This window comes from Opisthorchis viverrini, assembly GCF_000715545.1.
Source record: "Opisthorchis viverrini unplaced genomic scaffold opera_v5_74, whole genome shotgun sequence".
Classification (NCBI taxonomy): Eukaryota; Metazoa; Platyhelminthes; class Trematoda; order Opisthorchiida; family Opisthorchiidae; genus Opisthorchis; species Opisthorchis viverrini.
Window position 1 is genome coordinate 1,733,352 of NW_008751731.1, and position 16,085 is coordinate 1,749,436.

The 16,085-nt window shown below is 42.5% G+C and overlaps 2 protein-coding genes across 2 annotated transcripts in view; one reads left to right on the top strand and one right to left on the bottom strand.

Moving 5' to 3' along the window:
• The window catches only part of T265_04527 (hypothetical protein), a gene marked incomplete at both ends in the record, with an annotated part of 35,210 nt that extends 27,225 nt beyond the window's left edge, over positions 1-7,985 (top strand). Inside the window, one exon of the mRNA XM_009169282.1 lies at positions 7,492-7,985. Coding sequence (XP_009167546.1) covers positions 7,492-7,985 — 494 coding nt within the window. The remainder of the gene's footprint in view (positions 1-7,491) is intronic.
• Positions 1-16,085, bottom strand: part of T265_04530 (hypothetical protein) — a gene marked incomplete at both ends in the record, with an annotated part of 29,688 nt that overhangs the window by 11,491 nt on the left and 2,112 nt on the right. The gene's annotated exons all lie outside the window — the stretch shown is intronic.

Consider the following 16,085-nt stretch of genomic DNA (forward strand, 5'->3'; position numbering starts at 1 on the left):
GATAGATAGATAGATAGATAGATAGATAGATTGATAGATAGATAGATAGATAGATAGAACTGACATGGTTGGACACGGGTTTTCGTATTCGCATGTCATCCCTTGTCAGATCTGCCGACATGTTCATCACCGCAACTACATGCGGTGGGATTAATGCACGGTTTGTGGATACCACCGATGACGGTATTTGGACTGATGGCATTCGTATAACGCGCGTATATGCTTTCTCATTGTATATATCAGTTTAGCGATTGAGCTGACTTCTGGCGTTCTGCTCTGGTCATGAGAGTTGGGCATAGCAACGGAACGCCTATTTATAAATGTCAGAGTTACTAGAGAGAGATGAAGTGTAACTGTGTGAGGTTAGAGCCCACAAATGACCAACAGAGGCACAAATTGTACTCCTCTGACTGCACAAATAAAATCAGCGGAAATTCGACTGGTTCCACATCCATGCTACTCTTCAAAAATATTATCTGCAAAAATGCAAGCGACTGGTCCGTTCAACATGACACGAGCCAAGTTGTCCCCATCACCACCACCATTATCATCATCACCATCATCCTCATCGCCACCATCATCCTCATCATCTTCATCTTCATCATCACCATCATTATCGTCAACAACAAGATCAGCATCACCATCGTTATCGTCATTGTGATCATCATTAAAATCATGTTACTTATCGGTAGAGTCTATAACCCCTTCAGTTTAGTCACAGACATCTTTCTGATCAGATTACTCGTAGAGCCTATGTCTCCCAGCAGTACAACAAAAAATCTCGCACTGCAATCCAGTTCATATGTAGGTTGAGATTCATGGCTATGGGTCCTACCTTGAAACCTACCCGACCAAACTGGTTCATTTTCATATATCCAACTTATGTGGCCCTACCTACTAAGTTGGCATTCATCTATGTCTTCAAATGGCACTGCACCACTAAGCCAAATACGTTATTCTAGCTCGTGTTGCCCAGCTTGTCACTTGTCCCAAGGAGAATGTGACCGGATGCTGAAGTAGTTATGTATGGTACCATCTAAATCTTGGAATACCTTCTCAAGATGGAGTCGGAGGACATGACCGCCGACATTGAAAAGCATGAGCAGTTGGACAAGGAGAGTGTTGTAATTACGTGGAATGCTCGAAAGCTCATGAAAGCTGTCCCCACTTGAAATTAGCATATTCCTCTTGCCACTTAGTAGTACTTGTTAGTGTTAAATTAATGTCCAATCTATATGAGTCCACTTCCATGGTCTTGTAAATTTGTGTTAGTACTCGGAACTTAGGTATGCTCACCATATTTCAGACATACTCATTCGTCGTTCTAATCAACTGGTGAAGGAATGATCGCAAAACAAAAGTCTAAAGCTAAGTGAGCATCAAACCAACAATTTCCAAACCCGATCCAGCATTGTCCTGCAACAACTGCGCATCTGTTCTATTCATGCGAATCGGGTAACCCGCAATCATGTTCTACCCGGAGAATCCTGACATTTCAGGTGAGCCAATCTGGCTGACGTGGTCACCAAATATTTTCGTCTACTTTCTTTTCTAAAGCTAGATTTTTCTTGCAAAGTAAAAACACATCATTCTAACAGAACATTTATTACCGAGACGCCATCGTGCTTTAACGAAGATTGTAAACGAGCAACACCACCTGATTTTCGTAGGGTCCCTGAAAGCCTTTTCTAATCTGAGATCAACGATGTTTGTTTGTTTTGTTTAATCTACCCTAGTAGAGCGTTATTGGTTGAACATTTTCTTTCAGTGTGATTTAAGAGCTATTATTGATCCAAACCAATTGAGGTTACGAATGCAATAGTTACGGAACTTTCGTTAGGACAGTTGCGCCGGTACGGCAACACATGACATAACTGGAATATGGACCAGTGTTTGGTCGGAAGGGCCTTGAAACCAGCATCTATCCTGGAATGGCATCAAAGTTGTTTGTGGAAGCAGCCATGTGTCACCACGCTGGTTGAAACAAATAGTTTGGAATTCGGTTCTCACAGTAGCATGGTGACTGTCTTTTCGTGCAAGTTTGGTATCAAAGGTGTTTATCTGATAGACGTTTCACCAAGTGTCATCCAGATCCCCTAAATTTTGCGCACATCCATGTACGTGCGTGTAAATACGTAAATACATAAACCACATATAGATATAGACGTAGGTATAAATACATTGGGGAGGGAAAGGTATAATTAAGATTCGTAGGTTATTTGTTTATCGCCTTCTAATCACCCAATCTAGTTGAGTTGACTGAAGAACTCCTAGAACTCGGTGGTCACAATGTTTATTAGGATAAAGACTGGGGGAAAAAGTGAATGAATGATCAAACTTTGAAAGTCTTCTGAGTCAAGGATGCTGGTAAATCCCAATGAACACGGAATCTTAACGATCAGCAGCGGTGATTGAAGCCAGAAAAGCTATATCAATGGTCAAATGACTGTGTGGGCGCACGCAGAGTCCTAAAACGTCAAATAGTGAAGGGACTTAGGACTGGCAGAGGACGTTGATGGGTCACGAAATCCTTTGAAATACAAAAAGCTTTCGTAACGGTGAATAACCTCTCTCTGTCGCAGATGAACCGGTTAACTGGTGTAAGGCGGATGGCAGCTATTTAAAAAGCCCGAAATAAGCATGGGGCGTCAATGAGTTCACATACACGCCATGTTGAAAGCAGGCCTGAATAATTTGTACGACAAACTTGTTTTCAATCATTTGGCTGCGCAATGACCTGTAAATACCTGTTGTATTTTTTGATAGCCTTTGGAGCGCGCCCATACTTCCTAGGAAATCCGAGGTGAAAGGGATTAAAGTGACAGTCATGCTTGTCATTTCAAGAGTTCCTTATACATTCTTTGGACAGTTTAGTTGGAATCCAAAAATCACTGCAAGCTGTTTCATCCCTATTGACGACCGTCAACAGTTCGCAAAGTCGCAGGTCATTAATCAGTCACTTAATCCAAATCACGTCGTCACGTCTTGACGATCTCCATGACTGACATCTTGCAGAAGACGGAAGTGTCAGTAGTCCTAGTGGTAGGCCACTAAACGTACCAGCTGTGTGAACAATATGTGTGTGAGTAATCGACATCGCCCACATAGGGCAGCAACGGATGTCTCCGTCTAATTCGCATCATTGGTCATCGTGTTGTTTTGCCCATACGTCGCAGTCCCTTTGACAAATGCTCATTTATGAAGGCTTCAGTCCGTCTCCGTTTCCTTCTTCGCTGGTTCTTGTGTTGTGCGTTCAGCAGCATTTAGTCAATCAATCTAGGCTCTCAGCAATGGAGACAACAATTCGATTCATGAGTTCCCTCATCAGCAACATTATTATCCTGGAACGGCTAGCAGAATCCACAAAATTCGTTGTCATCTACCAAAGTAAAGAAGTGACGTAGAAAGCCAAGAAACTGACATTCGAAAGCCGATAAAGCACCGTTTACATAATTTAGAAGCACTTTCTTGTATCCTCAACAATGCAGGGCGACGAGAAGCAGTAAGTGGACCACTGTAATCTGTCACATAGCGAGATGCATGGTCGGATAATTTCAGTCACGCACCCACTGGCAGAAGCATGAAACAAGGTGTTGCGATTGCGCAACACAGAAGTTCTGCTAGATTATTGAGGCACCGGAAAAAATGAACTAATAATTATGACGTAGAAACATAGGAAAGAAGTTAACGTTTGAATTTGAGTGTCCCAATTACACTCCACATCTGTGTCGCTGATAAACTGCGGCTATTCCATACACGTAGTCGTCCAGAAGGAGGGAACTTGAATCCGTTGTGGTTAAATAACACTGGATCAGTGAGTGTCTAGATGGATCCCAGTGCCTAAAGCTTGGGTTTTGATGAATGGAAGGAGCTAGGCATGAAGGCCATAGGTGTAGTGTAGCAAACCTAACGTAACTGGTTGTACATATGATAGTATGGAGGAATAGTAAAACCTATTTTTTCTTCTTTGTCTAAGCGAAAATTTATTTCGATCTCTCCCAATCCTCCAAACAGAGTGCTGCACATGTGAACTCTTGGCAGTCAGATTGGATCAGAAGTTAGCCAGTCACGTTTGGGCTTGGCGATATGTATCAATGCTATTGGTTGACCAACTGAAACGTGTTGTATTACGCATACCGCACCATTTCGTTTGCGCCAGAGAATCAGAAAGTTGCTCGAATGTCTTTCCTCTGCGGGGCACTCATCGTCGTCTTCCATCTGGTGCAAGGGACTGAGAGTAATAATGGCTGTAAGTATTACTTGCCGCAAGTGGCTTATATCTGCACTAAAAATAAACGTTCCTCACTTTGAATTATGAACAGATACCCTAGGTGTGCTCAGTAGAATCGATTGTTTGTGAAATTTGATACCCAGTCGAATTGGTCTATCCATGGTTGTTTAACATAGTGGATTACTTGCGAAATTTGATTCTTGCTTGATTTCAAATCGCTAAAGATAAACTCTCCTTCAAAACTTAGTTGACTCGCTGAATCAAATTCTGAATATCTACGCACCTGTCGGTAAGTTAAATCAACATTGAAGTAGAAAAACATTTTCATATCCATGATAAATTTAACTGATAAATTTTAGTGTTTCTGCGAATTCATCCGATCGGGTTCCAAATCCGAAAGTTGACCAAATTCTGCTCTGGTTCAACACTACATTCGTTGAATTTGATACTTGAGTTTTGTTAGCTAATAAGGGACTATCATCATTCTATTCGTCATGCACTGGGCAGGTCTCCTTTGGGAGTGAGCAACTTCTACAGAAGTCATGTGTTTGCCATTTTATTAAACGGCCATAATGAAAATAGCAAATGTTCTTGTTGGCTTGAAAGCCCAATGAAATCAACTGATGCGTTATTTGTATAACGATACGTAGAATTACAGCATGCCCGCAGGATTATGAACAGAGATCAAGGACTCGTCTGTTCGTTCACCAGTGTACTGCAAAGGGTTGAAATTCATAAAGGAACAGGAGTAGGTCAATTCAAAACACGAGAAACGTGAAAGATGGATATAAGTTCCTGTGGCGTAATTTATTCCACGTTCATCTTTCGTATCTGCTCATGGATTGAATAAAAACAGCTTTCAGTTACTTTTATTTATAGTACTTCTGCACATCCACTTCTTTTGTCCCAATTACTTGTCTCTATTAGCAGACACATCCTGGATGGGCCGAACAGTTAGCACATAGTTCCATGGTGACAGTAGGATCTACCTGAATTGTTTAGCTACATAGGGAGTGTTGCGACGACTGTATACAGCTTTTTTTGGATTTAAAGTAGAGGTAAACCTAGTTATTCAGATGTCGCCAATGCTATTACTGTAGAAAATTAACTGCTTCTCGCCAAATTATCGGAACATATTGCTGTTGACTCTGCTGTATTGGCCAAGACCCAGGTTCCCCCTGCAGAGTACGTATACTGTAGGACTTGGTGAGTGTATCAACGCATCGCTGCGGCTGAACATTTAAAACGCGTGTTCCAAAACAGAATCATCTATCTAACTGTTATCTATCAGTCAGCAGAACCTATTTACTAGCTGAATAATCTTGCCCGGTAATGCATGCACTTTTCAGAAAAGCGGTTTTTCAAAATCAAACAGTCTATTGGGATGAGGCCTACGAATGAGAAAACCAACATCATAATAACGGTCATGAACATTGGGTCCAGTTAACTGATTTCGGTAAAACTAAAGAGAAAGCCGACAGAATTTGCCTGTCAATTTTATTTTCATGAATCTGATTGCAATATCTAAAGGGATGGTGATAAATAGTCTGTTATTGGTATTCAATGATCGAAATGCAATTTAACTAAAAAGACATGCATATCTGGCTTCACGGGACGGACAGAAATCTCCTGGCACCCACTAGATGTTGATCTAAAGGTAGCAATAGAACGGTGGATTTTCTGCAGTTTAAGGAGTCGCGAATTGTTGAAATCTACTTGGATTTCACTAGTAATAGGTGGATGGCCACCGAATGCCTGAAACACTTGACGACTAATAAAAAATTAACTCATGAAACAGAATGAAACAAATTGGCCCCCTGATGTGCGCCTCCGGCTGTTGGTAATTAATGTGACAGTTGCAAGCGATAGGCGCCTACCAGCCGGTATTTCAATCTCACTAAGAACATATAAAAGCAAATGTAGTTTGCTAATTGCTTACAGAATTCTAATCTGCCCGGCTGTCTTTAGTCTGCGATCATATATCGTTCTGTACTACACCAAAATAGAGCGGAATGTATGGTTAAAAATAAGAGGACCCTATAGTAAACATTCCTGTACTGTGTTGCACCATACGGCATCCTGCTTCACTGAATGGATGATATCCGAAATGGACTGAGCGGTCAGAAGTGTAATCTGGACCACTTCCGATAGTCTCTACGAGGCCGACTTCGGTGTCTCCTTGGATCACCGGGCGTCGGTTTAACTTATGTTTAACTTAATTAGGACCACATCGCGCATGTCTTCCGACAAAGTGTCGAGTATAACGTGGTGATATTGGAAATAAACGAACCGCCGAACTGCCCTTAATTTTGCTAGAATCAGATACGATACATTACAACACTGCCAGTCTACATCATTCCTGCCAACATTATTGTGTTCTACTGTTACCATACTGGAACATCAGGTATTTCATCTGTTGTTTGGTATGCGGAATTTGAAGTTTCTTTGCAGCAGTCTACATCTGTGTCCATCTAGCTTGATTCGCTCAAAACTATCTTTCCCACTGGAGATGAAGACAAGAGTTCAACTGTCCTGTCGATTAATCGAGTCACGGTGTAGGTACCCCCATTGTGTGGTTCCGGTCGCGTTCAAAATGTGTGAAGTGATTCACCCGGATACCATTGTCTCTCTCGTTATAAACAAAATGTTGTTAAATTGAGAGGAAATACAGATTCCCAAAGCATTTGTGTTCAAGCAGAACATCTAGCGAATGCAAGCGAATAGATTGAGCCCAATCGATGAGACCTAACAGGGCGAAATCGGTCGCCGATTGTCGATGATATTTCATCAAATTTCTATGTAATTTATTACACTTATCCATCTGAGAAATTTGCCGCCGTACAATTGATCTGATTCGATGTCCTCTTACAAAAAAGCATCAAACAAACAAATGAAAAAGTGCTGTGAAAATGGTGTTTTTTGTAGTTCACTAAAAAAACTGAATGTCAAGGGAAGCTGAAACTTGCCTGCATTTGAGTGATTAGTTTCACACACTGGTCATTTATTCCATGCTAGAAGTTGGTTCAAAATTCCTGATGGGCGTTGCTGCAAATCTGCTTTTTGAAGGCCTTTGCCGTGCACTAGGTGCGCTAGGTCGTTCATGGTGTTTTGTATCACACCCGTTTCTGCGTGAACATCAGAGAACTAACTAACAAATATGGGTGGGTTTCTCAATTCACTCGCGCAATCGTCTAACATACACGGAACGTTTCTTCCGGGAAATTGGCTAACACAAACGTCTGTTGTATTTTGTTTTTCAGAGAAATGCGACAACTTCATAAACGCCAAACATGAGAACCCGAACGAGCTAAACCATAGACAACGTGACGAAGCTACACAAGGTATTCAACCAGCACAACCGGATAAGACAGAGACTCCCAAACAGCACAAGTGCGGTACTTGTGGTAAATCGTTCAAGGTGCCAAGCTTACTTCTACGTCACGCAATCATGCACACCACTTCAAAGAACTATGAGTGCGAGTTTTGTAGAAAGACTTTTAAATATGTCCATAATTTAAGGAATCACAGATTGTTAGTCCATGCAAGCGATGAATCAAACGGAAGACTGCGAATATACACATGTGAAGTTTGTGGGAAACGAGCCGCATCCCAGAAGGATTTAAAATCTCACATGCGTGTGCATTCGAGACAAAGACCATTTGCGTGTGATCTATGTGACTGGTCCTTTGCCACATCAAGTAATCTTTACCGTCATCGTCGTGCTTTACACCCTCAGACCACTCAAGACGCTTAAATTCGCTTTCGTCCGCCAGGTCATAATCGACCAAAGACTGGTCTCAAACTCACGTGCATGTCTAATTTGTACCGAACTTGTTGATGATGTAACTATGTGCCTTTTCAGTGTACGCATCCACAATCGAGTTTTATCTCAATTCCATTTATGGGTCATTTAGAATCAAGGCGAGTCAAATTCTAAGCGATATCGATAAAAATTTGGGAACTCATCGTGAATGTTATCAACTTGTGCTCTACACAATATCATTAGGGATCTGAAGTACTGATCAATGTGCACTTGAGGCAAGGATCGCCATCTTCGACTGTGTGTGTGTGTGTGTGGTACGGCATGCAGCAACTTGGTAAACGAATCGTCGAGTGTGTGTGTAGGCTGACTTTCCCAAGTTGATCAGGACTATCAGCATGCTTTAGCATTCGTGTACTTCCTAATCAACTCATAATCACTGAGAAAGGACTTTCGGTAGACGATCGAGAAGATGAAGGAAATCAGAACGTCATTTGATGCACTACGTTCTGTGACTTCATCTCAATCAATCCGGATTGTTTGAAATGTCGGGCAGGAAACTCAGCAACCAGACCAACTGTGCGGACTTACTGCACTGTGAGTGGCGGAAAACAATGTTCCTGAAGCGACACAAGTACCAATTTTGATACTCATGAGTTGATTTTTGTTGGAAATCACGTCTTACTACTCGCAGCGGGGTGCTTCTGTAGAAGATCATGGACAGACGAAGTGCCCAGAGTAACCGTAGGGTTTATAAAGTAGTTGGATCTATTTACTTGTCTTGAGTTTACACCAACGGGTTTGCAGGCGCTTATCAGGCTTAGTCAATGGCCACTCTAGCGGAGGACCGAGTGTGAACAGCGGAGTGAAGACAGCAATGTTCTTTTATAAGTCCGGAAACCTAGGAAATGTAACTTTGGTCTCGCTTAATTCATTTGAAGTGGACTCATAGATAACTGGGCCAGAACAAGAAAGCTTGACTGATATGAACGCGAAACTTACCAACTGATGTTCCGCTTGTTCGCTTTAGGGTAATCAAAATATGTCAAGGGAAAGTGGAATATATCAGTGGTGGTACGAATCTCAGTCAAGTTTATGGGGATTTGGCTTAATCAAGCTGTCAGTTGTGGTAATGTCATTGGGGCCGGTTTAGCTCAGCGGCGAGCAAACAAGATGACCGGTAGAGCACAGCGATCAGATCCAAAGCAGTGTCTGGCATCACAGGAGTTGTACGAACAAGGCAGTAACGAACAATCCGTCATCATCATCATCACCAGTGAGATTAACAACTGAGAGGAACGTTGGTTCATCATTCCCTATCTGCCTTCGGATGAGCTGACCGTATGCCAATCGCTCACGAACATGAATCACACTTCGTATAATTCGACTGCCACAATACAGGTGATGCAGAATAAAACGATGGGAAGTTAATTCCTGGTTTCGTCGTTTATACGAAACCAAATCGTAGAGTAACCGATAAATTAATCCAGAGTCATGTCATACCGATTCCAACGTTGTTTTGTTGATCGATCATGGTAGTGTTCAGTTTTGTATGAAGGATGCTACCAACCCCACAGTTTGTTTTGTTTTATTCCATATTTTACTCATTGCGCCAGCCAAGTCAGCATCGTTGTTCTCGCTGCGCTGTGTAAGAAGTGATTGTCATAGCCGAAATATATTCAAAAGTCCCTATATTTCAATTTAGCGGATGTGCGCCCGGTTTCGTTCTCGGTCAACCGCATTGCAGTCCTGATTCGTTGGTCTCAAAAAACCTCATTTTCGAATGAAATTCAGTGCCAAATCTACTAAAGAATTTCATCCCCTAAGAGGGCTTGAATTTCGCCTTCAACCTAATTGTAGCAGTCACCATAGCGAATAGGCTGGATGTGTGAATAGCCCGTCGACGGAGGCGCTATTTTTGAGCAAATATTCAAAGCCGTGTCATCGATTCTTCCAAGTGTGTGGTCAGGCCTATTGCGAGTTTCACCCCAAGCTGGAGTACGTTCCGAGATTGAATTTTCGGAACGCGACACTTAATCTACCGTGAGCACATTGACGAGGTATAACCTCAACTCTCAGTGTACTGCGGAAAGTGTTTGTGGATGGCACAAACTAACTGGTTACACAAAACGCTGCCCCAATTCATCGAAATGGGATTTCAGATGACAGGCCTGAGGTTTGGTAGTTTAAAACAGAACCATGGAGGAAAATCACATTGTTCATCTGAATTGAGATATTGAACGTTTTTCTCAGACTGTGATATTTGTTATCCATTCAATCTGGAGACATAGGTTGGGCTCACTGTCGTTTCACCTATTCAAAAGTTTAGTGGTAATAGGACTCCGCTGAGGTTTCGACCACGGGCAAATTTAAACCAGGGCTTAGGAAGCATACTTGACGTGAACCTTCAGGAAGTCTGATGAAACATATCGGTGGCGTTCAATTCCAGCTGCATGTTGACCAAATCCAAGCGGATGTTCCGCAGATATGAACATGGTTGTTTCGTCCTTAGTTATTCGGCATTGTGTCGAACGAAAATTGCTGAAAGATCAAACTGAACATCCTGATATTGCTTTACCAAATGGCTCTCCGCAATAAGCTTCAGTAAAATAACATTTGGCCACCATTTCTTATGTCGTGCACTTTTGTATTACAACGCCCATCCATATCGATATTTTTTAGATTTGCCGGTGTCGGATTCAAACGAAACGCATTTGCGGAATACAATTAGCGTAGAATTCTTGTTAATTCTCAATGCTGCCCAATTAACGGCAAGCGTCAATTACTCTATCAGTCACACTAGCTAGATCATTTGAGTTGGTCACATCGATCATTCTTCGCGACTTCAATTATAACGCTCTTAGGTTCGCACTAATTAAGCATCACGTCACCATGTGTATTTCAGGAGTAAGTTTGACTGAATTTGATCAACCTGACCACCAAATGAGCATGCGTTTTGAAGGAAATTCCGAGAAACCATCCAGTAACGGTCCATCCCTATTGAGTATCACCTGCAGTGGCCATCTAAAAATTCAAGGAGTCATGAGCCCGAGAGCTCCACTGTGCTACTTTGAACAAGTAGCGGTTTGACCACGGGCCGCCGATCATTAGTGCGATTAATTCGCACTTAGAGAGCACCACTCATCCATCAGTCGCCCAATTCCTATCAGGTGGCCACGTGTTGACTGGTTACTCAAGTGGTCTCCTCTGATGGAACTTCGAATAAAATAACATGCTTGTTCTGGTATGTGGATAAAACCAATATTCCACCTAACGTTTTTTCAAGTGTGCTCCTTTGACGACACCTACCCCATATCAAGCGTCACCAAAAGACCGCGTCTAATGTGCAATATTGGGTCCATCGCGTTGTGTTTCCACGTCAACTTTTGACACATGTTCATACACGCCTCTCACGTCCGTCTGGGTCTTGGATTTCACTATCCCTCTGCGGTAGATTTTTGTCAACCTCTAACGGAGCTGAGAGTCTCGGTAGATTTCGGGCATTCNCCACCGAATGCCTGAAACACTTGACAACTAATCAAAAATTAACTCATGAAACAGAATGAAACAAATTGGCCCCCAACTATATTAGCTTCAGTAAAGAGCCTGATGTGCGCCTCCGGCTGTTGGTAATTAATGTGACAGTTGCAAGCGATAGGCGCCTACCAGCCGGTATTTCAATCTCACTAAGAACATATAAAAGCAAATGTAGTTTGCTAATTGCTTACAGAATTCTAATCTGCCCGGCTGTCTTTAGTCTGCGATCATATATCGTTCTGTACTACACCAAAATAGAGCGGAATGTATGGTTAAAAATAAGAGGACCCTATAGTAAACATTCCTGTACTGTATTGCACCATACGGCATCCTGCTTCACTGAATGGATGATATCCGAAATGGACTGAGCGGTCAGAAGTGTAATCTGGACCACTTCCGATAGTCTCTACGAGGCCGACTTCGGTGTCTCCTTGGATCACCGGGCGTCGGTTTAACTTATGTTTAACTTAATTAGGACCACATCGCGCATGTTTTCCGAGAAAGTGTCGAGTATAACGTGGTGATATTGGAAATAAACGAACCGCCGAACTGCCCTCAATTTTGCTAGAATCAGATACGATACATTAGAACACTGCCAGTCTACATCATTCCTGCCAACATTATTGTGTTCTACTGTTACCATACTGGAACATCAGGTATTTCATCTGTTGTTTGGTATGCGGAATTTGAAGTTTCTTTGCAGCAGTCTACATCTGTGTCCATCTAGCTTGATTCGCTCAAAACTATCTTTCCCACTGGAGGTGAAGACAAGAGTTCAACTGTCCTGTCGATTAATCGAGTCACGGTGTAGGTACCCCCCATTGTGTGGTTCCGGTCGCGTTCAAAATGTGTGAAGTGATTCACCCGGATACCATTGTCTCTCTCGTTATAAACAAAATGTTGTTAAAGTGAGAGGAAATACAGATTCCCAAAGCATTTGTGTTCAAGCAGAACATCTAGCGAATGCAAGCGAATAGATTGAGCCCAATCGATGAGACCTAACAGGGCGAAATCGGTCGCCGATTGTCGATGATATTTCATCAAATTTCTATGTAGTTTATTACACTTATCCATCTGAGAAATTTCTCGCCGTACAATTGATCTGATTCGATGTCCTCTTACAAAAAGCATCAAACGAACAAATGAAAAAGTGCTGTGAAAATGGTGTTTTTTGTAGTTCACTAAAAAAACTGAATGTCAAGGGAAGCTGAAACTTGCCTGCATTTGAGTGATTAGTTTCACACACTGGTCATTTATTCCATGCTAGAAGTTGGTTCAAAATTCCTGATGGGCGTTGCTGCAAATCTGCTTTTTGAAGGCCTTTGCCGTGCACTAGGTGCGCTAGGTCGTTCATGGTGTTTTGTGTCACACCCGTTTCCGCGTGAACATCAGAGAACTAACTAACAAATATGGGTGGGTTTCTCAATTCACTCGCGCAATCGTCTAACATACACGGAACGTTTCTTCCGGGAAATTGGCTAACACAAACGTCTGTTGTATTTTGTTTTTCAGAGAAATGCGACAACTTCATAAACGCCAAACATGAGAACCCGAACGAGCTAAACCATAGACAACGTGACGAAGCTACACAAGGTATTCAACCAGCACAACCGGATAAGACAGAGACTCCCAATCAGCACAAGTGCGGTACTTGTGGTAAATCGTTCAAGGTGCCAAGCTCACTTCTACGTCACGAAGTCATGCACACCACTTCAAAGAACTATGAGTGCGAGTTTTGTAGAAAGACTTTTAAATATGTCCATAATCTAAGGAATCACAGATTGTTAGTCCATGCAATCGATGAATCAAACGGAAGACTGCGAATATACACATGTGAAGTTTGTGGGAAACGAGCCGCATCCCAGAAGGATTTAAAATCTCACATGCGTGTGCATTCGAGACAAAGACCATTTGCGTGTGATCTATGTGACTGGTCCTTTGCCACATCAAGTAATCTTTACCGTCATCGTCGTGCTTTACACCCTCAGACCACTCAAGACGCTTAAATTCGCTTTCGTCCGCCAGGTCATAATCGAACAAAGACTGGTCTCAAACTCACGTGCACGTCTAATTTGTACCGAACTTGTTGATGATGTAACTATGTGCCTTTTCAGTGTACGCATCCACAATCGAGTTTTATCTCAATTCCATTTATGGGTCATTTAGAATCAAGGCGAGTCAAATTCTAAGCGATATGGGTAAAAATTTGGGAACTCATCGTGAATGTTATCAACTTGTGCTCTATACAATATCATTAGGGATCTGAAGTACTGATCAATGTGCACTTGAGGCAAGGATCGCCATCTTCGACTGTGTGTGTGTGTGTGTGTGGTACGGCATGCAGCAACTTGGTAAACGAATCATCGAGTGTGTGTGTAGGCTGACTTTCCCAAGTTGATCAGGACTATCAGCATGCTTTAGCATTCGTGTACTTCCTAATCAACTCATAATCACTGAGAAAGGACTTTCGGTAGACGATCGAGAAGATGAAGGAAATCAGAACGTCATTTGGTGCACGACGTTATGTGACTTCATCTCAATCAATCCGGATTGTTTGAAATGTCGGGCAGGAAACTCAGCAACCAGACCAACTGTGCGGACTTACTGCACTGTAAGTGGCAGAAAATAATGTTCCTGAAGCGACACAAGTACTAATTTTGATACTCATGAGTTGATTTTTGTTGGGAATCACGTCTTACTACTCGCAGCGGGGTGCTTCTGTAGAAGATCATGGACAGACGAAGTGCCCAGAGTAACCGTAGGGTTTATAAAGTAGTTGGATCTATTTACTTGTCTTGAGTTTACACCAACGGGTTTGCAGGCGCTTATCAGGCTTAGTCAATGGCCACTCTAGCGGAGGACCGAGTGTGAACAGCGGAGTGAAGACAGCAATGTTCTTTTATAAGTCCGGAAACCTAGGAAATGTAACTTTGGTCTCGCTTAATTCATTTGAAGTGGACTCATAGATAACTGGGCCAGAACAAGAAAGCTTGACTGATATGAACGCGAAACTTACCAACTGATGTTCCGCTTGTTCGCTTTAGGGTAATCAAAATATGTCAAGGGAAAGTGGAATATATCAGTGGTGGTACGAATCTCAGTCAAGTTTATGGGGATTTGGCTTAATCAAGCTGTCAGTTGTGGTAATGTCATTGGGGCCGGTTTAGCTCAGCGGCGAGCAAACAAGATGACCGGTAGAGCACAGCGACCAGATCCAAAGCAGTGTCTGGCATCACAGGGAGTTGTACGACAAGGCAGTAACGAACAATCCGTCATCATCATCATCACCAGTGAGATTAACAACTGAGAGGAACGTTGGTTCATCATTCCCTATCTGCCTTCGGATGAGCTGACCGTATGCCAATCGCTCACGAACATGAATCACACTTCGTATAATTCGACTGCCACAATACAGGTGATGCAGAATAAAACGATGGGAAGTTAATTCCTGGTTTCGTCGTTTATACGAAACCAAATCGTAGAGTAACCGATAAATTAATCCAGAGTCATGTCATACCGATTCCAACGTTGTTTTGTTGATCGATCATGGTAGTGTTCAGTTTTGTATGAAGGATGCTACCAACCCCACAGTTTGTTTTGTTTTATTCCATATTTTACTCATTGCGCCAGCCAAGTCAGCATCGTTGTTCTCGCTGCGCTGTGTAAGAAGTGATTGTCATAGCCGAAATATATTCAAAAGTCCCTATATTTCAATTTAGCGGATGTGCGCCCGGTTTCGTTCTCGGTCAACCGCATTGCAGTCCTGATTCGTTGGTCTCAAAAAACCTCATTTTCGAATGAAATTCAGTGCCAAATCTACTAAAGAATTCCATCCCCTAAGAGGGCTTGAATTCCGCCATCAACCTAATTGTAGCAGTCACCATAGCGAATAGGCTGGATGTGTGAATAGCCCGTCGACGGAGGCGCTATTTTTGTGCAAAATATTCAAAGCCGTGTCATCGATTCTTCCAAGTGTGTGGTCAGGCCTATTGCGAGTTTCACCCCAAGCTGGAGTACGTTCCGAGATTGAATTTTCGGAACGCGACACTTAATCTACCGTGAGCACATTGACGAGGTATAACCTCAACTCTCAGTGTACTGCGGAAAGTGTTTGTGGATGGCACAAACTAACTGGTTACACAAAACGCTGCCCCAATTCATCGAAATGGGATTTCAGATGACAGGCCTGAGGCTTGGTAGTTTAAAACAGAACCATGGAGGAAAATCACATTGTTCATCTGAATTGAGATATTGAACGTTTTTCTCAGACTGTGATATTTGTTATCCATTCAATCTGGAGACATAGGTTGGGCTCACTGTCGTTTCACCTATTCAAAAGTTTAGTGGTAATAGGACTCCGCTGAGGTTTCGACCACGGGCAAATTTAAACCAGGGCTTAGGAAGCATACTTGACGTGAACCTTCAGGAAGTCTGATGAAACATATCGGTGGCGTTCAATTCCAGCTGCATGTTGACCAAATCCAAGCGGATGTTCCGCAGATATGAACATGGTTGTTTCGTCCTTAGTTATTCGGCATTGTGTCGAACGAAAATTGC